Source organism: Gopherus evgoodei, chromosome 1 (genome assembly GCF_007399415.2).
Source record: "Gopherus evgoodei ecotype Sinaloan lineage chromosome 1, rGopEvg1_v1.p, whole genome shotgun sequence".
NCBI classification, from domain to species: domain Eukaryota; kingdom Metazoa; phylum Chordata; order Testudines; family Testudinidae; genus Gopherus; species Gopherus evgoodei.
The window spans coordinates 249,981,824-250,008,615 of NC_044322.1; the positions used below are offsets into that span (position 1 = coordinate 249,981,824).

The 26,792-nt window shown below is 43.6% G+C and overlaps 2 protein-coding genes across 4 annotated transcripts in view; both read left to right on the forward strand.

Moving 5' to 3' along the window:
• Window positions 1-26,792, forward strand: part of LOC115639767 (estradiol 17 beta-dehydrogenase 5-like) — a 296,315-nt gene that overhangs the window by 179,178 nt on the left and 90,345 nt on the right. The window lies entirely within an intron of this gene.
• Window positions 393-24,368, forward strand: LOC115639805 (aldo-keto reductase family 1 member B1-like). 3 transcript variants are annotated; one of them, XM_030542785.1, is made up of 10 exons: window positions 393-539; window positions 5,260-5,427; window positions 9,967-10,083; window positions 11,669-11,746; window positions 12,811-12,933; window positions 20,263-20,369; window positions 20,545-20,626; window positions 21,027-21,110; window positions 22,002-22,084; window positions 23,798-24,368. In XM_030542785.1, the coding sequence occupies exons 1-10, from the start codon at window positions 474-476 to the stop codon at window positions 23,838-23,840; spliced, it is 951 nt and encodes a 316-aa protein (XP_030398645.1). In that variant the 5' UTR covers window positions 393-473; the 3' UTR covers window positions 23,841-24,368. The 3 variants fall into 3 exon arrangements, with proteins under 3 accessions (XP_030398645.1, XP_030398649.1, XP_030398654.1); XM_030542789.1 differs by lacking the exon at window positions 5,260-5,427 and having other exon boundaries at window positions 394-539; XM_030542794.1 differs by lacking the exons at window positions 393-539; window positions 5,260-5,427; window positions 9,967-10,083 and adding an exon at window positions 10,253-10,357.

Sequence of the window (26,792 nt, forward strand, 5' to 3'; positions counted from 1 at the left end):
GTCCCGGAACCCCGAGCAAGCAGGTCTCCTTCCCTGCGGTTTGCTGGCTGGCTCCGGGACCGAGAGAGCAAACCGGGAAAGGAAACCAGCTTGATTACCAGAGGCTTCCTCCTTCCACGGAGGTCAAGAAAAGCGCTGGTGAGTGTCTACATTGCATTACCAGCGCTGGATCACCAGCGCTGGATCCTCTACACCCGAGACAAAACGGGAGTACGGCCAGCGCTGCAAACAGGGAGTTGCAGCGCTGGTGATGCCCTGCAGATGTGGACACTCTCAAAGTTGCAGCGCTGTAACTCCCTCACCAGCGCTGCAACTTTCTGATGTAGACAAGCCCTCAGTCTCTGCTCTCTCCGCCCACCGCAGCCGCTACTCAGAGACCAGCTGCAGGGGCGGGGCCAGTCTCTATAAAGAGGGCGGCTGCTGCTGTTTTTCTCCCCGGGCCCTGATCCGGGGAGGGCCGAAGAGTGGGAGTCATGGGGATTTACGTGGAGCTGAACACTAAGGCAAAGATGCCCATCCTGGGGCTTGGCACCTGGAAGGTACCGTAATTGCAGCAGGTGGGATCTAGGACATGGTACAGAGCGGCCACCGGCGCCTGCGCTCGGGTGCACACTGCATCCGTTCCTCATCGCTGCCTCCAGAACTGCTGATCTGTTTGTATCTGGTCCTCCCTTTGCAAAGTGTGTGCCCAAAACTGCCGGCCTCGGCTTGGCTTCTTGTTACAGGGCAGGCAGCTCTGGCCGCCCCCGGCTCTTGCTGAGCACCGGGTAGTTCCTTTGCAAACGGTCTGGTTTTCTTGCTGGCAAGATTTGTTCCCCTTCTTTCCCCCCCCCCCCCCCGAAAGCGTCCTGTCCCCTGCTGCGCCTGCAAGGCGTGGGATGCGGCGCGGGGTGGGGGGGTATCTGTATGCGCTCAGTGTGCTCACCCCTAGAATCGCTGTTGGCCCTTATGTAACACTGTTGCTGTGTGTCATGCTTCCATATCCAGCCTTTGCTGCGTCTGAGAGTAGCTGTTCAAAGTTGTTGGGCACATAATGCGTCGGGTGTAATTTATGCTTTTTTTCGGGGGGGGGGGGAGAGAGGAGTGTAAAGGCTTCTTGCACTCCAGAATTTGACTAGGAAATTGGCCTATTTAAAGAGGCACTGTCAATTTAAAAATAGTGTATTCTGGCCTAATTTCTTTGCCTCTGTTACAGTTAAAACTGCCTCTGTTTAAAAAATTGCATTTTAAAAACGCATTTTCCTTGTCAGTGCCCAAGTTTCCGTTTACTACTTCTCTCTGGTTGGATTAAAAACCAAAGGAGTCAGTTTCACTTTTAGGCCCTTCTGCAATGTTTGGGTTTCAGATACTGCAAGAGAACCTTTTGTTTCAAAACAGCTGGATTTTTTAGCCTTTTCTTTAAAGTTTTTTATTGGCCTAGATTTTTTTATTACTTCTGTTTTAAAAGAATATCACCTTAAGTCTCATGAAGTTTGTCTGTATCACTTTAATAGTGAAATAACATACAAGAGTAGTTTCTAGAAAGCTCAGGGCAGGGACTTTCTGTTTTTTGTACTGTACAGCATTTGATTGATTCATAACTAGCAACACATACAATGGGGAGCGGGGGAAAGGGGACTGAAAGAACTATAATTTTAGTTAATACAGCCAGGAGTTTAGATTTCTGGGTTCTGTTCCTAATTCTGACTTCAGACTTGTATGTGACTTTGAGGAAAATATTCATGCCTTGCTTTTTTTGTCTGTAAAACAGGGATATTACTGACCTATTTTACAAGGGTGTTGAGAGGATTAATATTCATAAAGAGCATCCTTTCTTAGAAAGTCCTACTGAAGTGCAAAGCAGTATTGCAGTTATTATTCGAGAGATGGCAAATTTGTGACAGTGGATCTTGTTAAAATGTCATTAAACTTACTCATGCTCTCTGTCTGTGAAATCATATGTTCCAAACAGATTTATAGGTAAACAGAGCTATTTTTACATTCTTAAAAGCACTTTTCTATGTCAACTTTGTGCAATGGTTTTACTATCCATTGCTTGATATGCTGGTTCCAATACTAAGTTAATGCAGGGTGGTGATCCGAAATTGTAATCTGCTTGGCATCTGTAAAGTAAGGTGTGTCTAGGTAGCCTGCAGTAGTGAGCCTGCCAGGCTGGGTTGACTGATATGGGGGAGCAGGGCTAATTCATTGAAGTTGCAGCTCAGGCTAGAGTCTGGGTTCTGATGCCTAGGAAGGGGGGGTTCATAGCCCAAACTCCAACCTGACTTGCAACTTCGAAGTGTATCCCTTTGTAAGTATGTCTTATGACAGAGCTCAGCATTATATGGTCCCACAAAGCTGACAGTGTCTCATACAATCCTGTAAAATGCTATTTCAAACAGCATGCTACAGTGGAATAGAATAGGTGACTTGCTGAACAATATGTCATAATGGCTACTGAGTCATAGGCGCAGACCCCGTGGGTCCTCTGGGGCTGGAGCACCCACAGGGGAAAAATCAGTGGTGCTGAGCACCCACGAGCAGCCAAACTCCCCTCCCCCCACCCCACCTCTTCCTGTCCTGGGTGTGCCATGTCCTCACTTCTCTGCCCAGCTTCCTGCCCTGCCATGCCAAACTGGGAGGGAGGGGGAGGAATGGGAACATGACATGCTCAGAAGAGGAGGCAGGGCTGGGGCAGGGATATGGGGAAGGAGTCAGAATAGGGGCAGGGAGGGGGAGGAGTTGGGGTAGGGACTTTGGGGAAGAGCTGGAAGGAGCAGGGGAGGGGGATTTGAGCACCCACTGGTGGGAGTTGAAGTCAGTGCCTATGCGCTGTGTGTTCATATAAATAATTTCCTTAAGGTCTCTTTCTCCCCACTTCTTTCCCACTGGCCGCTTACAGGCCAAGGATCACATACTGATCCTTCATAGAGCACTTATCTTATGTAGGCCCCAAGTGCTGGGTAGCAGGATATACCATAGCAAAACCTGAAATCCAGTGTCTGCTTATTTTTACCTTTTGAGAGCAGCAAGCCAGTGTTTTAGGCCAACTTTAGTATTTCAAGCAACTTTTGACCAGCAGAATTGGAACAAAATCAAATAGCAATCAGCAGCAACAGCTGGATGTATGCAATACCTGAAAATGCAGACGCTATCTGATTTTTTTTAATTTTTTTTTTTGCTTGAGCAAAATGTTCTTCTAATTCTTTTGTCTAATACACACTGCAAACTCTGAAATCTAATATTGGTTCATAGATGTCAGTCAGTGGACTGGTCTACATCTTGTTATCTAGTCATGTGCCCTGAGGGACAAAGCTGCAGCTCTGGTACTGTGGCAAGTTCCTGGTTTGCAACAGTTCAGCTGTCATAGGATCACTTCCCATGGTTGGCAGGAAAATGGTCTTCTCAGGGGAAGCATTAAGCAATCTCACCTGCATGCCCAAAGTGCAGGGATTCAAGACAGTAGGACTTGTCATTGATACTTCAGTGACTCCCCTGCTGTACTGTGAGATGAGTGCATTCTGAGGTGAGGAGGCTAGCTCTAAGAATCCTTGCTGTAAAAGCCCTCTTTTTTTTTTTTCCTTTTGACCATGCTTTATGTAACATTTGAAATCTTCCTCCCCTCAGCAGTCTGTATCTGCCATATTACTTCTGGCTACCTATTCTCTTTTCAGAGTGGTGATTGCACATTTTTAGTGATCGGGAAGCTTCTGCATCTCCCCAGCCTCCCCTCTTGTGGGATGCTTCCCTGTATGATCATTATTCATAGCCCTTCTATAGCGCTTCTTGTCTGTCGAGTTGAAAAACTTTTACAAAGAAGGTGGTTATTAGTATCCTCACTTTACAGATGAGGAAAATGAGGGACAGAGGTCAAGTCATCTGCCCCACATCACACGGAACTTAGGTCAGCTGACTCCGTCCCTTGCCTTTCCCAATGCAGCACACTGCCTTTCGTAGGCTCAGATGGGATGCTTCTTCTGCTAATGTGATAAATGAAGGCGGGGGGTGGGGGAGGAGCTTCCTTTTGTGGACACCCAGCCAGCCAGTTAGCTATAAAATCCCGGTTAGTAGCTGTTCTCTAACCCTTCACAGATAAAGGAAGTAAAGCCCATAGGTAAAAGGGAGTGGCCAAAAGAGCGAATGGGAAGGCTAGAGCTTTTTTAAATTGCAGGGTGGGGAGGAATCTCCCCTGTCTTTCTGTTCTCTGGAGAGAGGGGACAGAGCAGAGACAGGGCTGGAACTATACTGTGTAAAGCTTTGGGCCAGGTATGAAAAATCATCAGATCATACCTAGAAACTAATCCATTTAAAACCCCAGATATGTAAGTAGATCAGGGAATGTCTAGGAAGACATGATTAGGTTTATCTCTTTTATTTCTTTATGGCTCGTGGATTCCTCTCTGCTAACCCCAGACGCTTTTGTGTTTGTAACCTTTAAGCTGGACTTCAAGAAGCTATCTTGATGCTTAATCCTTGTAATTAGGCTTTTTGCTAGGTTTTAAAAAACACAAGTTCCAGATGTGTTTTTTCTTTTTGTTCTAAATAAAATTTACCTTTTTCAAGAACAGGACTGAATTTTTGTGTCCCTAAGAGGTTTGTGCATTTGTTTAATTAGCTGGTGGCAACAGCTGATTTCCTTTGTATTCTTTCTAAGCTCTTCCCTGTGGGTGAAAGGGCTTGAAGGTACCCCACAGGAGGGAATTCCCAAGTGTGCCTTCCTGGGTTCCAAGAGTTTTTTGCACTTGGGTGGTGGCAACATCTAACCATGCAAGGTCAGAGAGAAGCTGTAACCTTGGGAGTTTAATACAAGCTTGGAGTGGCCAGTATTAATTTTTAGAATCCTTGCAGGCCCTCACCTTCTGCACTCGAAGTGCCAGAGTGGGGAATAAGCCTTGACAGCTAGTTCCCAGGATAGCTCTTTTCCCAAGGCCACTCGAAGGATGTTGCCAAAGAACCCTCTCACATAGAAATAGCTCATTGACAGCTATCCAGAGTAGGGTCATGGTGTGAGGTAGCTTTGTTTTGCTAAACTATCCAAGTGAGATGCAGGATGGATTGCTAGATGCATTGATGGATGCTGCCATTAAGTCAGACAATAACAATTACTAGACAACCACAGAGGGGCCTTTTTCCTTATGATTGCAAGGTGCCCAGATGCCTGGGAGGTGAACACCATAGAAGAAATAAACTTTATTGGGGTTTCTGAGCCTCTAGGCACCTGGGAAATGGGATATTTTTAGAGTCGTGTCTGTGTGTTTTTTAATTTATTATTTTGATTAGTCTCCCCCAGGAAAAGTAAAGGATGCAGTGAAGGCTGCCATTGACATTGGATACCGCCACTTTGACTGTGCCTACGTGTACCAGAATGAGAATGAAGTAGGGGATGGGATCCAGCAAAAAATCAAAGAAGGGGTTGTGAAACGAGAGGACCTCTTTGTTGTCAGTAAGGTATGGCTCTGGCAGGAAGATCAAGGTCATGGGGCTGACTCCGTGAACCCCAGGTGTTGGAGGAAAATCTGACTCTGTGATTATAAAGCAATTCAAGACATGGTACATTTCACCCTTGTGTTTCCTGATTCACATGTTCATGTGGGATGGGTATAAAGGGCATGCGCAGGGAGAATAAAAGTGGCTCTTGTCTAGTGAACATACTAGCAATGGAGGTGGGAATACTGTGCCCTTCCAGTGATTTGAGGAAGGGACTACTGTTTTTGCCTGGCATGCTGAGCTTGTAATGTAGAACCTAGAGCTGGACCTAAGACCTAGAAGGGACCATCGTGATCATCTAGTCTGATCTCCTGCATCTTGCAGGCCACAGAACTTCACCCACTCACTCCTGTAATAGATTCCTAAACTCTTGCTGAGTTACTGAAGTCCTTGAATCATGGGAGGGTGTTAGGGGCTACAAGATCCGTCCCCCACTTCCAGTGCAACTTCCAGAATGGGGCCAATGCAGCAAGCTACCATTTGTCTCTTTCCATTTCTGCTGCTGGAAGGAGGACCAGGTTGTGGCTTGCTGAGATTGTGGCCTATATTCAGAAAGGTGTTTCATTATTGCAACACTTAACTTTTGGGCACCTAGAAAATCACAGGAGCATGCTGCAATTCCCAAAGTCTGAGTGAAGTGCCTGGGCTCCTGTACAATGAATGGGGAGAGATGGGACAGCTAAGAATGTGATTCACAAAAGCCAGCCTGCTAGGTGGGGAGCCGTTTAACCAAACCAATGGGAGATGTTGTTTGGGAGATGTCTGCCAAGCCCCACCCCTCTCTCTGAAATAGGCACCAGTCTCTGCTAGTAATTGACAAATAGGAACTGCTCTCTTAATGTCAAGCACCTTAGGCAGGTAAACTGCTTCTTGTGAGAATGATCAGGTGGGTGCCTAACACCACACAAAGTGGTGATGCTATCCACTGTATGATCACTAGTCCAGTGGGTTCAATTCTCCCCCACAGGCAGAGGATAAGAGGATTCAAAGAGGGCTCTCCCACCTCTCAGGAGGGTGGGCTAACCTTTGAGCTATGGGATTCTTTTGTGTGCACATAAGTGACTCTGTAGCATGGTCATTAGGATGCCCACTTGGGAGACCCAGCATCCAGTAGTTCTGCTCCAATTGCTTTTCCATTATTTATCTGGACATAAATTGTAATATAAAGAGAGAAGCTCATGTCATGGCGAGGGCAAAAGTCCAATGTAAAACTGGAGAGCTCAAGAACAAATGGTGGACTGAGAAAGCACAAGAACTCAACATCTCGCAGATATGCACAATACATCTGGTTTCTTTAGTGCCACCCAGGCTACATATGGGCTAATTTGCCATGGTATGAATCCCCTTTGCTCTAAGGATGGAATCACACTTTTGAAGGACAACGAAGCCATCAGTTTGCGCTGGAAAGAACATGTTGAAGATCTCCTTAACCATAATTCTGTGGTTGCAGATGGAGTCCTTGAGCAAATCCCTCAACAACCATTTAGGGATGAGCTCGGAGACCCTCCCAATTTGTATGAGGTACACAATGCCACCAAGCAGATGAAGAACAAGAAGGCAGACGGTCTAGATGGGATCCCCACTGAAATCTTTAAAGATGATGGATCAGAGTTAATTTGGCAGCTTTACCTGCTTATCCTTAAAATCTGGATAAGGAGGAGAGTGCCTTCAAGAAAGGGGATAAAATGGTGTTTGGAAATTATCGTGGTATCTCCCTCCTAGCCATTGCAGGAGAAGTTCTGGTGCAGGTCCTTGCAACCCACCTTCTGCCCCTGTAAGAAGAAATTTTACCAGAGTCACAGAGTGGTTTCTGACCATGTCATGGAACTGTGGATATGATCTTCACAGCATGGCAGCTGCAAGAAAAGAGTCGGGAGCAAAACCAACCACTGTACATGGCTTTATTGATCTAACTAAAGCCTTTGATTCAGTGAATAGCATGCCCTCTGGACAGTACTTTCTAAGATTGATGTATTTATCAGGACATCCATGTCCTAAAATTGCTTCAGGCTAACATGAAAGTGACTGTTCTGAGCAGCACTAGATCCCAGAATGTACCTTTCAAAGTACAAACAGGAATCAGACAGGACTGTATGATTGCTCCAGCCATGTTTGCAGTTTTTATTGCCGTCATTCTTTACCTAATTGCTGGAAGTTTACAGCTTGCATTGAAATCCATTACAGAATGGATGGAAAGCTGTTCGGTATGCTGATGACAAGGCAATCTTTGCCCACTCTGAGAGAGATCTTCAAACTATCTTGAATATGTCTGCCAATGCTTACACGTGACATGGTTTCACTCTTAATATCAAGAAGACTAAAGTGCTCAATCAGCCCTCTCCAAATGAGGTATTACATGCCCCATCTATCAAAATCAATGGAGTGGTACTGGAGAATATTGATCATTTCTGCTACCTTGGAAGTCATCTTTCATCAAAAGCAGATATTGATGCAGAAATTCAAAATCGCCTAAACTGTGCCAATGCACCTTTTTCTCATTTACAGAGCAGGATTTTTGAAGATCATGATATTCGAACAGACACCAAGCTTCTTGCATATTGAGCCATTCTCCCAACACTGCTGTATGGGTCCAAAACTTGGACAATCTATAGACAACACTAGAAAGTCCTTGAGAGGCACCATCAACACTGCCTTTGTAGGATTCTGAAGATCAAATGGGAAGACATGCACACCAATATTAGTGTTGGGGAAGAGGCACAAAGACTAGGAGTATCGAGGCAATGATCATCCATCAGCAATTCTGCTGGACTGGTCACGTTGTCCAGATGCCAGACAATCGCCTCCCAAAACAGGACCTATTCTCTCAGCTGAAAGAAGGCACCGTAATGTGGGTGGACAACAAGCATTAGAAGGACTTGCTGAAGGACAACCTAAAAAAGTGTAATATTGACGTTGACACTTGGGAGACATTTGCCCGGGGTGGCTTAATACGGACTGAAGTCCTATGTGATGGTCGCCTGCATTTTGAACTTGCTCACTGACAAGCTGAAGAGGACAACAGGTACAGGAGGAAGGAGAGACTGGTCTCCAGTCATGGTGAGTGGCCCTCCTGCTGAGCCTACAAACATCTGCCCTCAGTGTAATAGAACTTGTGGTTCAAGGATTGGTCTTATTAGCCACCTGAGGACCCATAACTCCCACAGAAGATGATTGTACTTGGTAGTGAGTGAACGCCTCTCATTTATCTGGAGTGGAGTAGCTTCCTTAAGGATTGGAGACCCACACCAGAATATCCCAAAGCTCAGTGGTTAGAGCACTCTCCTGAAAGGTAAGACATCTCTTCAAATCCTTTCTTCCCCTCTGTCTGAAGGGAGAATTGAACCTGGGTCCTCCACATCCCAGGTGAGGGTCCCTTGGTGAGATTTTGAATTATACGTGGTCTGGTAGTGGGCTTCTGAACATGCCTGCTGGATTGGGCCCTGCATGTGACTTTGGACAAACTGCTATCTTCCCCTGGCTTGTGCATTGCTCTGGGACTTAGACATCCAGATGCAGGATGGGGGGGCAGCAGTAAGCATGCCCAGAGGCAGAAACTTAGCCACTTCAGGAACTTTTACCCTGAGAAGGTAGGTGCCAATTGAGTTTAGGTACCTGCTGGGTTTGGCAGGAGTTTCCTGGTTCCCAGTGGAGCCTAAGATGTGACTAAAGTAGCTAAGTACTTTTTTTTTTAATCCAGATCCATGTGACAATTCAAAAACATGGGGGCCCAAATAACTTTTTTGCATTGTATGTGTTTGTGTTTGAAACCGTTCTTTATCTAGGCTCTTAAATTAGGTGATCAAATCAGAAGGCTAGCCAAACTCATGCAGGAGGTTTTTCCCATCTCCCTGCTTCTGGATACAGATGGCTGGAAAGCTTCATTACTGTGTAATGCTTAGTTTTCTCTTTCCCAATACTGTGTCTTGCAATAAGTGGCTTTTTGTTGGTGCCTTAACTGGTGGAATTGTTTTACCATCTTAATCTGTCAGAACCCAATTTTATCAAGTAAACTGCTACTGAAAATACTAGCATCAAGAACCTCTCCCTCTGTCTCTGCTCACAGATTGAGCCTGTAAATGAGGGTAGTAATATTCCCAAACCTGCTTCTTGTAGGTGTGAGATGACTAAGGGCTGGTCTATGCTAGGGGAGGGGATCAATCTAAGATATACGCAACTTCAGCTATGTTATTCACATAGCTGAAGTTGCGTACATCTTAGATCAAGTTACCTACCATCCTCACTGTACGGGATCAATGTCCGTGGCTCCCCCTGTCGTCTCCGCTACTACTGTTCGCATTGTTTGAATTCCGGAGTCGACAGGAGCGCGTTCGGGGATCGATACATCGCGTCTCATCTAGACGTGATATATCGATCCCCAAGAAATCAATTGCTACCCACCGATACACCGGTAGTGAAGACGTACCCTTTGTCCTGTTCGTGAGAGCTTTGTAAGAGCATTTGCTTGTGAGGTCACTGCTTTGTTTGCTTTTCCTTTTGTAGCTGTGGTCCACATTCCATGAGAAATCTCTGGTGAAGGGAGCATGCCAGAAAACTCTTGATGCATTGAAACTGAATTACCTGGATCTGTATCTCATTCACTGGCCTTTAGGATTTAAGGTACTGTAGTGTTTTAATACTTTTTTGCTTTTTCCTGACAGATTCTGGAGAAGCACTGTCCTACTGATAAGGTATCCCATTACAGCCCCAATCCTTTTACCCTGGAGGTATCCTCCTTGAGGGTATCTCAGCATCACTCTTCTTGTGCTGCTTATTCAGCTTTACTGAATGAGTGTGTGAACAAGGCTTTCATCCCTGAAGCTGAGCATGCTGCTTCTGCCACATTCCTGGCCCCTGTTGATCCAAGAAGAGATGAATCTCAGATCAAATCCAGGTATCCCATTTGACAGGGCAGTTTATACCTTTTAACCATTTGATTACCAATTCCTTCTGTACTAGTTTGTCTTCCTCTTTATGGGACAGACAGCTGTATCTCTTGCTTCTTAACAATAAGTCTGTTCTTTGTTGCTAGTAGCACTCTTAGGCCTTGTCTGCTCTACTGGGGTAAGTCGACCTAAGTAACGCTACTCCAGGTACATGAATAACGTAGCTGGAGTCAATGTAACTTAAGTCAAGTTACTGTGGTGTCTACACTGCGTATCCTATCGACTTACCTTACTCCTCTCATTCCGGTGGAGAGCACTCTTCACTAGACCTGCTAAATCGAACCCCACTGATCTACTGGTAGTGTAGACATGGCCTTACTTAAGCAGCAGGCAGTGAAATAAATTCTTAATTTCTCTTTTCTCTGACACCCACCTGCTGCCCTTGGAATCCCTAAGCACAGTACAAAGTTGTAGTTACCATCTGCCATAAGAGCCTTGTTGTTCTGTATTCCCTGGCATTCAGAAGTGGCAACTTTCATTGTAAAGCCCCTATGCAGATTAAAGATACGGTCTCACATTGACTCTTTTGTCTTGGCTCTTTTCTGTTAGAGCCTGATTAAAAATACCTTCTCCTTGGTATTCTGTGCAACTCCCAAATGCACTCTCCAGTATCTTTAAGGTGGACAAAGCAGATGAAGTGAGGCTGTGCTGGTATCACAGTACTGCAGTCAGGCTGTAAAGGAGCCTAGGAAAGCGAGCTTTTCATAATAGCAAAAGCATAGACAGTAACTTATGCACACAGTCTGTTCCATGGTCTTTCTTCCATTCCCTGCAATCTAGACATAGTCTCCCACTAAAGGCCTGCAACAGCACACCATCACTCATGCAGTAGATGGAGTCAAATATAAATCTGGGTTAGTAAAGAAATGTCCCATTATGTACATAATGGGACAATGTGTAAAAACTGTGCTTTGCTACACCCGTAAGTAATAAACCTGTAACCCAGGTGCACTTGTACTATGGTGGATCACTGTTCTATTTTGTTGAATCGGTCACTGAACTGCAGACCAGCCACAGAATTAACCATATTTATTGGGGTGGATTCTGTGGCTGGAATGATGCATGTGTAGCATGAGGAAGGGAGACCTTGCCGGAATGAGTGAGGTAACTACTTAAATAGGAGTTACTATTCCTCTTCTTCTGCCCTAAGAGTTCGAGCTGTTATACAGAATCTGAGTTCAGTTTGACTTCCCAAGAATTCTAGTCTTTCAGCAGAAAATTCAATAGAGAACGTTTGACTTTCTGCCTTGCATTGCCAGGCTGGAGAGGAGCTGTTTCCCGCGGATGAGAAAGGCATGGTCTTGCCCAGTGACACAGATATTCTGGACACTTGGGAGGTGAGTCTTATTGCAGTTTGAGATTCATTTTGGCTCTGATTAGATTATCTATTTTGTTTGATTTCTGTGAAAAATTCATAATTCATTCAAAATTATTTGTAAATACCTTCATTTTTGGTTTGCACATCACTTAGAATTCTATGTAAATATTCCCAAATTTGCACTGTATATTTATGCAAGTCAGATGATACTTTTGTTCCCTGACTGGCTGCCTTGGGTAACTTTCACATTTTCTGTGAGTTAAATTTTAAGTTCCCTCAGATTCAAACTTAAAATTCTGGCTAGAAAAACTGCTTTGCTAGAATACTGACATACAGTGTGTCAGGACATAGTCAAAGTAAATTCTCTGAAATTTTAACATTTTGTTGAAAATTCTCAGCTCTGCTTATTACTTGCAGAAGTAAAAGGAGAATTGTAGGTTTAGATAAGGGGTAGGCAACCTATAGTACGTATGCCAAAGGCAGCACCTGAGCTGATTTTCAGCAGCACTCTCACACTGCCTGCGTCCTGGCCACTGGTCCAGGGGGCTCTGCATTTTAATTTAACTTTTAAATGAACCTTCTTACATTTTAAAAACCTTGTTTATTTTATATACAATAGTTTACTTATATATTATAGACTTACAGAAAGAGACCTTCTAACAATGTTAAAATGTGTTACTGGCATGCAAAACCTTAAATTAGAGTGAATAAATGAAGATTTGGCAAACTGCTTCTGAAAGGTTGCTGACCCCTGGTTTAAATACTACCCACAATATTGAGGATAACCCAACACTGGCAGAATAATGGACTATCTGACCCAGGTATCTTCAAACTCACTCTTATGATGAATAAAAATGCGTAAAAACCTCACAGCCAGAAAAGAAATCTCCGAGAAGAGGGTGAAAAACACTGTTCTCTCTGCATCCATTTTCCCTGGTGGACTCCAGAATATAATGAGTCCAACCAAGTGTCCTATCACTGGTTATCATCAAAGAAATATACCATGTTGGCAGCAAGAATGCCTTATGTAGGCCGTACCTTGTGTATCTGATTACATAGACTCAGATTCTCTTGTCCCCTTAGGCTATGGAAGAGCTGGTGGATGCAGGACTGGTGAAAGCCATTGGAATCTCCAACTTTAACCACAAACAGATAGAGAGACTCTTGAACAAGCCTGGGTTAAAATACAGGCCTGCCAACAACCAGGTAAGCTGCTTAAAGGCAACAGCTCGATGTCTCTGAGATCATGAGGATCTGATCATGTCAGTTTTTACAGTGGGGAGGTAGGGAGCAGGCAGAGTAGGCACAGAATGCATTTTCAGCCCTTTTAGAATTCTGAAGGGGCAGCTGAGGGAGTGAATGGTAATAATTACTGTTAGAGCTACGTATTTTCCTGATTGAAAATAACTAAATGCTTTACAACGGAGATAAGTATCATCTTCATTTTACAGTGGGGAAGCTGAGACACAGGGTACGTCTACACTACAGGGTAATTTTGAATTAACTTAAATCGGTTTTATAAAACAGATATTATAAAGTCAGTTGCACGCGTCCACACTAGGCACATTAATTCGGCGGTGTGTGTCCATGGTCCAAGGCTAGCATCGATTTCTGGAGTGTTGCACTGTGGGTAGCTATTCCATAGCTATTCCACAGTTGCCGCAGTCTTCCCCACCCCTTGGAATTCTGGGTTGAGATCCCAGTGCCTGATGGGGCAAAAATCATTGTCGCGGGTGGTTCTGGGTACAGCCTCACCCCTCCCTTCCTGAAAGCAGCAGACGACAACCATTTCACGCCTTTTTTCGTGGGTGAACTGAAAGCAAACGCCATAGCACAGCAAGCCTGGACCCTGCTCAGATCAATAGCGCAATTGTGGACATTGTGAACACCTCGTGCATTCTCGTAGTCTATGGTGAACCATGAACTGCAAAGGCAGGCAAGGAGGAGGCAGCTACGGCAGCGCGGCGACGAGAGTGATTAGGACATGGACACTGATTTCTCCCTAACTGCGGGCCCCCGCGCTTTGGAGCTCCTGCTGGTAATAGGGGAGGTTCTACCCACTGAACACCGATTTTGGTCCCGGGAAACAAGCACAGACTGGTGGGACAGCATAGTTTTGTGGGTGTGGGACAATTCGCAGTGGCTGCCAAACTTTCGCATGCGTAAGAGCACTTCCTTTGAACTTTGTGACTTGCTTTCCCCTGCCCTGAAACGCCATAATACCAAGATGAGAGCAGCCCTCACAGTGAAGAAGCGAGTGGCAATAGCCCTCTGGAAGCTTGCAACGCGAGACAGCTACCGGTCAGTCGGGAATCAATTTGGAGTGGGAAAATCTACCGTGGGGGCTGCTGTGTTGCAAGTAGCTGAAGCAATCATTAAGCTGCTGCTATGAAAGGTTGTGACTCTGGGAAATGTGCAGGTCATAGTGGATGGCTTTGCTGCAATGGGATTCCCTAACTGTGGGGGAGGGGCGATAGGGATATGGGTTCCATCTATCTTGGCACCAGAGCACCCAGTACATAAACCGCAAGGGGTACTCTTCAGCAGTGCTGCAAGCACTACTGGATCACAAGGGACGTTTCACCAACATCCACGTAGGATGGCCAGGAAGGGTTCATGATGCTCATGTCTTCAGAAGCACTGTTCTGTTTAAATGGCTGCAGCAAGGGATTTACTTCCCAGACCAGAAAATAACAGTTGGGGATGTTGAAATGCCTGTCGTTATCCTGGGTGACCCAGCCTACCCCTTGATGCCATGGCTCATGAAGCCATACACAGGCAGCCTGGACAGTGGTCAGGAGCTGTTCAAGTGCAGAATGGTGGTAGAATGTTCATTTGGCCGTTTAAAGGCTCGCTGGCGAACATTACTCACTCACTCAGACCTCAGCCAAACCAATGTCCCCTTTGTTATTGCTGCTTGCTGTGTGCTCCACAGTCTCTGTGAAAGTAAGGGGGAGACCTTTATGGCAGGATGGGAGGCTGAGGCAAATCACCTGGCTGCTGATTACGCACAGCCAGACACCAGGGCGATTAGAAGAGCTCACCAGGAAGCGGTGTGTATCAGAGAAGCCTTGAAAACGAGTTTCATCATGGGCCACAGTACGGTGTGACTGCTGTGTGTGTTTTCCCCTTCATGAACCTCTCCCCCCGTTTATTGACTCCTCCTGTAAGCAGCCCACCCTCCCCTTCGATTACAGCTTGCTTATGGAAATAGTCACTATAGTTTAAAAAGCATGTATTCTTTATTAAAAGTCATTCCCTGTAAGCAACCCACCCTCCCCCTTTGTTTAAAAGCACGTAATTTATAAGAAGAGGAAGAGAAATAACAAGGTATCCTGGGAGTGGGTTGGGAGGAGGGAAGGAAAAGGCCATTAAGCACATTTCAATGTAATGACCAGCCTTTCGGTTGGACTGTCCACGGGGGTGGAGTGGGCGGGTGCACAAAGCCTTCCCCCACGCGTTCTTACACGTCTGGGTGAGGAAGACATAGAACATGGTGAGTACTGAGGGTGGTTAAACATGGGCTGCAGCGGCACTCTGTGACCCCGCTGCTCCTCCTGAAGATCCACCAGGCGTCGGAGGATGTCAGTTTGATCACGCAGCAGCTTCAGCGTTGCATCCCGCCACCGTTGATCTTCCTGCCTACACCTCTCATCTCAAGCATTCCTCCTGTCCTCATGTTCACTGGCATCTTTCCTGTACTTTGCTACTACGTCCTTCCACTCCCTCAGATGAGCTCTTTCATTGCAGGTTACTTCCATGATTTCTGAGAACATTTCATCTCGTGTCCTCTTCTTCCTCCACCTTATCTGAGCTAGCCTTTGGGATGGAGTAGGGAGGCTTGAAAAATGTGCAGCTGCATGAGTGGGGGAAAATAGTGATAGAAGGATTATAAAAGATACATTTCACAGAACAATGGTTATACTCTTTCACAGTGAATAACACTACTCACCTTACATAGCACATGTGATTTCACTACAAGGTCGCATTTGGATTCTTTTAGTATTGAGTGCCTGCGGCTCTGGTGTAACAGATCAACACCAACACAGGTCTGGCTATCACAATTCAGCTTGCAGGCTGTCATGGTAAGGCATATAGCTTCTCCCTGTGCTGCTTCTTTCCTGTTAACAAGGAGCAGCAGACACCAACCCCTCCCATCCCCAATCCAATTTTCTAGAATTCCTTTACCCCCCCCCCCCCCCCCCCCCACCGCATGGCTAGTAGCTGGGAAGATTCCTGCTGGCCAAATGCTAAAAAGCTCAGCGCTATCCTTTCTCCCCTCCCCCACCTCTCTGTCCCCTTAATTAAATTCCTTAATTTCAACCAGGTTACCATGAACGATATCACTCTGCTGAGGATAACAGAACGAGATAAAGAATGGATGTTTCTGCAATCACTGGGACCATACGCAGCTAGGCTTTGTCATGCAATGATACCCGATTACTTGCTACATGCATGGCGTGGTAAAGTGTCCTACCATGGTGGACAGAACAAGGCTGCCTTGCCCAGAAACCTTCTGCAAAGGCTTTTGGAGTACCTTCAGGAGAGCTTCATGGAGATGTCCCTGGAGGATTTCCGCTCCATCCCCAGACATGTTAACAAACTTTTCCAGTAACTTTACTACCTGCTAATGCATCACAAGCCCTCATGGCAAATCAATCATTAAAAAACACTTCCTTTTAAACCATGTTTTATATTTACAAAGGTACACTCACCAGAGGTCGCTTCCATGGCTTCACTGTCTGGGCTAGTGGCTTGGGAGGGCTGGGAGGGTAATTCCGTCTGGGTCACAAAAAGCTCCCGGCTGCTGGGGAGAATGGAGTGCTGTGTGCTCTCTGCAAGCTCTTCCTCCTCTTCCTCTTCCTCATCTTCCCCCTCCGCTGAATCCTCATCTATGGTTGAGATTATAACCCCCACCTCGGAATCCACAGACAAGGGGGGGGGTAGTGGTGGTGCAGCCCCCTAAAATTGCATGCAGCTCAGCGTAGAAGCAGCATGTTTTTGGCCCTGACCCGGATCTTCCATTTGCTGCTTTGGTTTTCTGGTAGGCTTGTCTGAGCTCCTTCACTTTCACTCTGCACTGCACTGAGCCCCTGGTGTGGCCTTTTCCCATCACAGCCTTGGAAATTTTTTTCAAATATTTTTTTCATTTCATCTTTTGGAATGGAGTTTTGTTAGCACTGAATCCTCTCCCCATATAGGGATCAGATCCAGTACCTCTCGTGCGGTCCATGCTGGTGCTCTTCTGTTCTCAGGAGACTGCATTGTTACCTGTGCTGATGAGCTCTGCATGGTCACCTGTGCTGATGAGAGCTCCACACTGGCCAGACAGGAAATGCAATTCAAAAGTTCACGGGGCTTTTCCTGTATACCTGGCCAGTGCATTAGAATTCAAATTCCTGTCCAGAGCGGCCAGTGGTGCACTGTGGGAAACCACCCAGAGGCCAATAACTTCGATTTGTGGCCACACTAACCCTAAATCGATATGTTAATATCTATTTTAGCGTTACTCCTCTCGTCAGGGAGGAGTACAGAAATTGATTTAAAGAGCCCTTTAAATCGATATGAAGTGCATTGTAGTGTGGACGGGTACAGCGTTAAATCGATTTAACGCTGTTAAAATCGATTTAACTGCGTAGTGTGGACCAGGCCACAGAGTGGGGACGTGTGCCTAGTTCATGTTAATGTAGTCCTGCTTGAAATGGGACTACCTCAATGCGAACTCGGTACCTTTTCAGTTCTCGCCACCAGGATCTACCCAGGGCAGTTAAAACGCAGCACTTTAGCATGCTGTACAATTTACACCCCCTGTAGTCTGCACTGCTGCCGTGTAGACAACCTCTAAGAAAGCTAAGAGCACCATTCTGCAAGGGGCTGAGAACCTTCCATTCCCATTGACTTCAGAGGCTGTGGCCAGGCTTAAGACGTATGTGAGAGAATACAAGTGTTAATTACAGAAACATCTTGCCTATACTTCAGCTACTAGCAACAGCTACAGTATGGTGCAGGGGGTTAAGTAATGGCTGTGATAGGAAAAATAACTGAATTGCTTGACTGGTCTGTTTTTAAAATCTGGAATACAAAATAAATAGATTGTGGTTATTACCTTTCCCTGGTACCATTACCTTTCCCTGGTACCATCGTGTAAACGATCCAAGTTCAGTACTGGTTCTCTTAGCAAAGGAACAAAAGGGAGGGTTACTTGAATGCCTAAGTGAAAATGGAGAATATATGAACAGTATCTTGTTAGTAATAGTAATATTTCAAAATCAATATGTGCCTCCTCCCTTTGGATGTTGAAAGTGTATCTAACCAATTCAGTTAAATTAATTTTCTTTCAAACAATCCAAGATAGAAGTAGGTTGCTAGTCAAGTTGGCTAGTTCAAGTTTTTCATTGTAATAACAACTTTGTTATTTAGCATTTGGGTTTTTTTGTCTTCTGCTCATAAATTAGAGCTCCTGTCCAGCTAACAGAGCCAAGACTAATATTCTTTGCATATTTCTAGTTCCATATGAAATACTTTAGAATAGCTCTCTTTTGGGGGGGGCCCAGGGGAAATGTAAGTTGGAATTTCTGTAGCATAGAACTTAGTGGTGGGGAGGGGAAGGCCAGAGGAATACTGTATTTGACTGAAAGGGAGACTGATAGTGGGGATTCATTTATTCCTTAGGCTGCCACATGGCAAAGGCAAAAAAGCTCCATATCAAATGCTGCCTCTGTTCATATTTTCATTTGATTAAGAAGTACAGCAATTGGGTGTTGATACCCCTTGGCCTACATAACAACATTTTCTGGCGCAAGTTACTTTTCAAGACAAACTGGAAACCTGTTTAGCACGAGCCAGAAATAAATTCTAATGGGTGTCTGTTCCCAAGAATAGATGTGTAGTGCATGCATAGCCCAATGATCCATACAATCTAGAGGATGAAAGTCCCACTCAGTTATTTGCAGATATTTTCAAACATTCTTCTGTAAACACACATGAACCATTCCATCTGCGGTTCATTTTGGAAACAAATCCTAATTTTTTAATCTTTGATGGAAGGTATTTTCCTTTAACCCAAATACTCGCTCATTCCCTTATACAGGAGGTAGCAGTTTAAAGTAGTTTCTATATATGCTTTTAGGCCAGGGGTTCCCAAACTTGGTTCACAGCTTGTTCAGGGTAAGCCCCTGGCAGGTCGTGAGATGCTTTGTTTACCTAGGAGTCCGCAGGTATGGCTGCTCCCAGTGGCCACAGTTCCAGACAGTGGAAAGGGGCATTTTTGTTATATGCTGTACAAGCAGCTGGATTTCTGCGTGCTGAGGAAACAAAATAGCCATGCAGCATATGTCCAGCTGAACCCAGCCGTGAGCTGTGCGTTGACTATTATTCCAAACTATATTAGGAGTTTTGGGAAACTGCCACATGATCATCTCCTAACAGCAATGCAGCTAGAAACCATAAATAAAACTGCAATCCATCACGTTCAGTGCAGTGTCTTGGTCCACCTGTCAGCAGCATGAGACTTCAAGGGCTTCAGTCTGAAAGCAGCAATCCAGATGGTTTGAATGACAGATAGGATGGGCCCAGTTAAACAAGGTTATGCTCCCCAGTGTGTAGGTACCCTGAAAATCCCTTCAATTATCCAAAGCCTCAATTGTCCAAACTGAGCCAGTGCCCCATGACTTTGTGATAATCCTGGTTGTACTGTGGGTTGTACTGCAGTAGCTTACCGGAATGTGGACCCAACATTAAGGGTTCTGTAGTCTTTCCTCTGCTCTGCCTGGTATGCAGATGATGATCCCATTAAAACTAATGGTAGGCAGACACATGTATTGTCTAGAAAAAGTTCCATAATGATCTAATGTGTAAAATTGTGTTCAGTATTTACATTTTGGTTGAATAGGGCCACTTTCAACAAGAGCACTCATGTACAGCAGAAACCAGTATTGAAACTTCCCTTTCAATTAATTGATTGAAATGTACCTTCCCGTTTAACATGAAAACAGTGTTACGTTATTCTGAAGTAATGGTCTGGAATACTACAGTTCATAGTATTGATGCTACAGTAGTTTCCAAAATATTTGTATCTTTAATTAGGGAAGCTAAACAAGAAGACTTTAAATTGGAAGAAATAGCCCTACTTATTTGAATTTCGCTTCAGCTAGATTATTCTGAGTTTACGCTATACGTTCGGATATGAACTTTATTGTACTACTTCAGTTGTCTAATTCTGAGGCGACTATTTTTGTAAATCTTTGGAGACCAAAGTTGATACTTATGTTTTCATTAAGGTATGTTCTCCCCATCCCCTCCCCTGCCTTGCAATATCCTGTAATAACTGAAACCCAACAGATGTAACACAAAAACAAGAAAATTTCATAGAATACCAAACAAGTCAAAGTTGTGTAACATACACAGGGTGCATAACTGGTCAAACTTGTCAACCTACCAAAGATATTTCCTGTAAATGGAATAGGAAATGATCCCTGGAACATAGCAGCATTAGTGCAGTCTGCCTCTGAGTAAATTTGTATCTTGTGCTCACAGATTGAGTGCCACCCATACCTTACCCAGGAGAAGCTGATTACATATTGCCAATCCAAAGGGATCTCTGTGACCGCATACAGTCCCCTCGGATCTCCTGACAGGCCATGGTAAGAATGCTTGGCAGCCTGACTTGCCTGATCATGACAATGTGAATGTTGAACTTGAAACTCTGAGGCATGTTGAGCAAGTAACGCAGTTGTAATGGGTAGGTGTTTCTGTTAGTATGTAGAGTCATCTTATGAAAACTTGCCACCGTTAACTTTCTATCTCTTGTTTTTACAGGGCTAAACCAGAGGACCCTTCCCTCTTGGATGACCCCAAGATTAAGGAGATTGCAGCCAAGCACAACAAAACCCCAGCACAGGTATCTGTACCCAGCAAAGTGAGGTCGCTGCATTATATCTGTTGTTTGAGCATTCTAATCTTGTGTAGACTCTGCATCCTTTGCAATCTGATTCCATTTCTTAAATCTCCTTGTAAGGGTAAGAAATTAGTGATCACCAGGTATTTGGATAACAGAGGAAAGGGAAACATCACCTTCACCTGGCCACTGCTGTTCAACTCCTTGTGGTTCAATAAGTGTCAGCTTGGCCTTAAGTACTGCAGTGATGAAAAGAGGTGCGTCAGAAGTGGAGTGGTTCTGATGAACTGCATCTTAGTGTGTCTTGAATCTTAGCTCTAATAGTTAGTTTAGAACAGAGAGGTTTTGGTCTCTTACTGGTGATGAATGACTTGCAAGTAACACTGCTGATCTGTTTATGTAGGTTCTGATCCGGTTTCATATCCAGAGAAATGTGATTGTGATTCCCAAGTCTGTTACACCACATCGTATTGAAGAGAACTTTAAGGTAAGATTGCAAATAACATTCAGGTCGGCTTTGAAGTGTAGTAACTAGATGGAGTCCAAACTTCTTATGTGGAAGGTAGCTAGACTTTCTCACTCTTCCCAGGTTATCCTGAAAAGGTGGAAGGTTTTTTAGTACCTTTACATACAGTATAATGAAGGTTAAACTAACACTTGGGATTAAGGGCAAAAGGTGAGCCAAACTGGCTTAAAAATAAATGCACCGAGTGACTGTTCATGGTCCTTTCTCTTGTGTGCTGAACAAACCAGCAAGTAAAGCTTGCCTAATACCTGAGTGGAGTCATGTGCCACTAAAACACTGTGTATACAGAGCAGTGTCAAGAAAATAGCTTTCCTGTACTCAGATCCAGTCTCTCATATCTCTCTCTCACTCACACACACAATTTGTCATATAATTGTTCTTAATTCAGTGGTACTTCACTGAATTACCAGTCAATTAAAAACATTTTGATTATTTCCTAAATTAAAACATTCAAATTAAACAAGTTGTGAGAACACACACATTGGATTAAGTGGAACACTGCAATTTTCCAGCATTGTATTCTTAACAGGCCGGTAAAATGTATTACCCACACTCGGAGGCATTAGATGTCAATGAATATGAACAAAAATGCAGGATGAATGTGTAGCTAACAGTCTTTATTATAACAGTTCACAAAAGCTTTCCGTATAGCTGACGGGTCTGTCACTTCAGCTTACACCTTTCTCTACCAGTAGACTGCAGCTGTCCAAAGGGAAATACTTTAGTTGTACAAAGCCAATTTTTTAGGTCAAATTGGGAGTGTTTATGAGCCTTTCTTTCAGTCTTGTGAATGTTTGATCATCAAGTCTTGACTATGCTGCTTGAAAAGCTAACTAAATGTTTTCTCGTCAGGTGTTTGACTTTGAATTGACTAAAGAGGAGATGGAAACCATCCTCAGCTTTAATAGGAACTGGAGAGCCTGTGCATTCACCATGTAGGTGACAATGTTTGAAAACACTGAGTGCTATTCTATGCAGATTACTTAAAAACAATATCTGGGAATTATTTTTGTGCGTGTGAGATTGATTGATTGATTTAAAAAAAAAAAACAACCTGCAAACTGAAATTTACCTAAAAGCTGTCCAAAAATCTCTTTTCAGGAAGGGTTTTAACATCTTCAGTGGTGAATATGTGGCCTTATTTTCAATACCTACATTTGATTTTAAACTCTCACTTATTTATCAAGAAGTAAGAGCCTAAACACAGGAGTTCTTAGTATCTAGTTCTAAAGCTAGCCCTGACATGGGACTGTATCTGTGATATTGGTCGAACCTTTTAAGGATCTGCCACACGCTTTGTCAGTAGAATGCAGATACCTGCCTCTTTGGAGTTTGTTAGCATGCTGAATGCTTAATTCCAGTGGAGACTTGAGGAATTAAATTGCCCTTGGAATCCCTAAAACTTGAGATGCGTTGATCAGCTTCTGTGCTGTCAGTTGAGTTTTTCAGTCCCCATAATAAAACGAAATCATTTTAAATTGATTTTTAACACGTTTTCTTCTGTCCAAGTAGATCTGCATTCCTACTTAGCTGTGCCTGAACATGGCCCCGCGCATCATGATGTTTCAAAATTATCTCTTTGTTCCCTTTTGCTTGATGGGTGAGAGGAAATCAGGCAGTTGTGATTATCTGTTGCTGGGGTGTAGTGGGGGATTTTGTTTAGTTTGTTTTCAACTAGGTCTGGTTTTGGAGTGGGAAGTCTCAGACTTTAAGCAATCCCAGAATCAGAGAGTACTCTCTCACTCTTCTGTCACACTCTGAAATGATTTCTGGAACTGAGTGTTAAAGGGTGCTGTCCTAAATGGACAGTAAACCTGTTTCAAATCAAGTGTCAAACAGAGCTCTGAGTAAAGTTGTCTCAGCCTAAACAATAGTGGGGGGGGCGTTGGGGGGGGCTTGCCTTGGGTGAATTTAAAATAGCTCAGATTATTATTACTAATGTCCCATCTGAAGAACAGGTAAATGATGTAAATAAGTTTAAATTTTTCAAAACTGAGTGGAAGTCTTTTGGGGTCCTTTGGGTTTTTTGTAAATAGAATTCTAACACAGTAACAAATTTAGCAAGCAATCTTGCATTTGTCTGTATGAAATCAGAGACCGCAATATGGAGAAATTTAATACAATATTAGGAGTTAGATTTCCAAATCCTGAGCCTGGCTATCCAGCTTATTTATCACATACAACTCACTTGATCTCTCTGACAGACTTTTTTTTTCCTTTTTTCCCCCACCATCTTTAAAATATGGACATGATCTCATTAGGGATATTGAGTGTTGAAGTTTGACATATTTAGTATGAAGTATTAATACTTCTATACAGATTGTAGCACCTTGCAATATCAAACTCAGACATCAAAACTGATTGTTCAAAAATCTGAAAACTTACCATTTGAATGACGCAGCACAAAAGTAAACACTTAATCTAAAAAGCATTCAGATCTCCCTGCCTCTGACATCTCAATGTCTAAATGCAAAGGGATTGGGGAAGTTTGTGTATAAACTGGATATGTTTGAGGCTGGTCGGAACTTAATGCCTGTGCGGACTGCTTGTACCTTTCAGACCCTTGTCGGTCCAAAAGAAGCACCAATGCCACCATGAGTCATATTTAATTCCGATTTCAGAATAACCTTTCTTTTTCTTTTCCTCAGGTGCACAAATCACAAGGACTATCCTTTCAAAGCTGAGTATTAAAGCTGGTGGTGTCTTGCCATGCTTCCTGACCCCTGGCAGTGGTTCCCGTTTGCTGTTACCTCTGACTTGTTCATTTGTCCCAATAGCTCTCTTTCACACTGCAGTTATCCTTCCGTAGCCAAAATAGAAGTACAGTGTATGTGCTCAAAGGAAATTTTATAAGGAGTCTGAAGAACAAAACACTGAATATAATTCTGATCTCCTTATTACGTGGGAGTGGTTTTTGCCAAGATGGCTGGCTGGGATTAGAAAATACAGTCATTCAAATTCTGTTCCTGCTGTTTCACAGCAAGTTGTAACGTGATTTGAGATTAGTCTCTACTCCCAGCTGGAAGGGAAGAGCCAATTCTGAAGCCTTATCTGTTAAATTCCTGTTTTTGAAACACTCCTTTGCCTTTCACTCCAGGTTGAAATGCCAGTTGACTTCTGAGTATGGACATTTGCTACCTGTACAGCTTTCCCAAACTATGGAGCTTTTTTGGCAATATAAAACTGTTCTTCTCTTGTAATAAAACATTGTCTAGTTACTACGTGTAATGAGATTATTTCAGCACTGCCATGACCATAGTTCTGCAGCTGCTCCTTTGTGTGCAGCTGTCTCCAGCCCTCAAACAAGAGAATAGAAAATCATTCTTAGTGTCTAATCACAGAAAGCTCAGATCACTTTCATACTAACTTGTTATGCAGAACCTGCTATCCTTAAAGGATCTGCAGCTTTTGTGGTACTGATGCAAAAACACATGAATACTGTGTAAAATCCTGACTGACCAAACAGTTAATGTACTTGTGCCTGGTGATGCTCAAATGCGGTTGTATTTTGTTTATATGGGGGAACTTTTTAAAATGTAGCTATTTGCTGTTTCTAGTAAAATTGGCAACAAAGGGAACAACAATGCAATAGGTCAGTCTTATTCAAGGTGTAGCATATTTTTTATGAGTTCAAGGGGCATTCCTGCAGAGGGAACTTCAAACGGAAGTCTACCTAGGTTTATTGTCTAAATTTATAGTAGTAACATTCCTCATTAGGATGGCCAGTACAAAGGATATGCCAAAGGCTTATTGAGCTACAAAAAGCAATCTTCAGCCTTTCTTAAATAATCACACTAAAACCTACATTAAGAATCAGCAAATCAGATAAAGAATTGCAATAACCATAAAGCCACCACTTCAATGATATGCATTTTCCTATACTTTGAAATTCATCGGCTGCATTTATACTTCAGGGCGCATTTTAGGATCCTCACAATGAAGGTATTTTTAGCACACATTAGTAATGACTGAAGGGATTAGTGCCAATACAGAGCTTAATATGTGGTATAATTGCAGCACTTGGCACTGGGGCTAGTCAAAAATGGTCTGGCAAATTATTTTTGACAGAAAATTGGGTTTCCAGAAGAGAAGAATGGCCATAGTGGGTCAGACCAATGGTCCATTTAGTCCAGTATCCTGTCTTCTAACAGTGACCACTGCTGGATGCTTCAGAGGGAATGAACAGAACACAGCAATTTCAAGTGGTCCAGACCAGCTTCTGGCAGCCAGAGGCTTAAGGACACCCAGAGATTGGGGTTGCATCCCTGACCATTTTGGCTAAGAGCCATTGATGGACCTACCCTCCATGAACTTATCCAATTTCTTTTTGGACCCAGTTATACTTATGGCCTTCACAATTTCCCCAGGCTGATTGAAGTGTGTGGAGAAGTACTTCCTTTTTGTTTCTTTTTAAACCAGCTGCCTATTAGTTTCATGGGGTGACCCTTGGTGGTTGTGTTATGTGAAGGGATAAATGATTTTCTACACGCCATTCATGATTATATAGACCTCTGTCATCTCCTTAGTTGTCTCTTTTCTAAGTTGAACAGTCCCAGTCTTCTTAATCTCTCCTCATACGGAATCTGTTCCATGCCCCTAATCATTTTTATTGCCCTTCTTTGTATCTTTTCCAATAAATCTTATCTATCCCTTTCCTAATGATTCCTTGCCTGTTAGCCTGTTTTTGCTGTCAATGCACATTGAGCACATGTTTTCAGACAACCATCCACGATGACTCCAAAATCTGTCTTTAACAGCTAATTTAGACCCCATCATTTTGTGTGTATAGTTGAAATTACATTTTCCAATGTGCATTTCTTTGCGTTTATTAACTTTGAATTTCATCTACCATTTTGTTGCCCAGTCACCACTTTTGTGCAATCTATTTGTAACACTTCAGTCAGCTTTTTTCATTATCTTGAGTAATTTTGTTTATCTTCCACAATTTTGCCACCTCACTGTTTTATGCTTTTCTCCAGATGATTTGTGAATATGTTGAACTGCACTGGTTCCAGTAAAAATTCTTGGGGGGGGGGGACCCTGCTATTTCCCGCTCTCCATTGTGAAAATTGACTGTTTATTTCTACCCTTTGTTTTCTAATTCTTAGCCTGTTATTGATCCATGAGAGGACTTTCCCTCTTATCCCATGACTGCAATTTCATATTTGAGTTCCTTCTGAACCCATGAGTGAATACCATCTAGTCCTGGTGACTTAAAACTAAACAGTAATATCAATTTGTTCCAAAAGCCCCTCTAGTGACATCACAATCTGGGACAGTTCCTCAGATTTGTCACCTAAGAATCGCTCATGAATGTGATGAAAGTTTCCATACATGTGCAGTGAAGACTGATGCAAAGAATTCATTTAAATTCTTCACTTCGGCCTTGTCTTCCTTGAGTGCTCCTTTAGGTCCTCGATTGTCCGGTGGCCCCACTGATTGTTTGGCAGGCGTCTTGCTTCTGATGTACTTTAAAATTCTTTTTTGTTTAATTTGTGTGTCTTGCCAGCTGTCTTTCCATCTTCTTTGGCCTGCCTAATTATACTTGACTTGTCAGAGCTTATGCTCCTTTCTATTTTCCTCAGTAGGATTTTACTTATTTTTAAAGGATGCCATTTTGCCTCTTAATAGCCTTTTACTGTA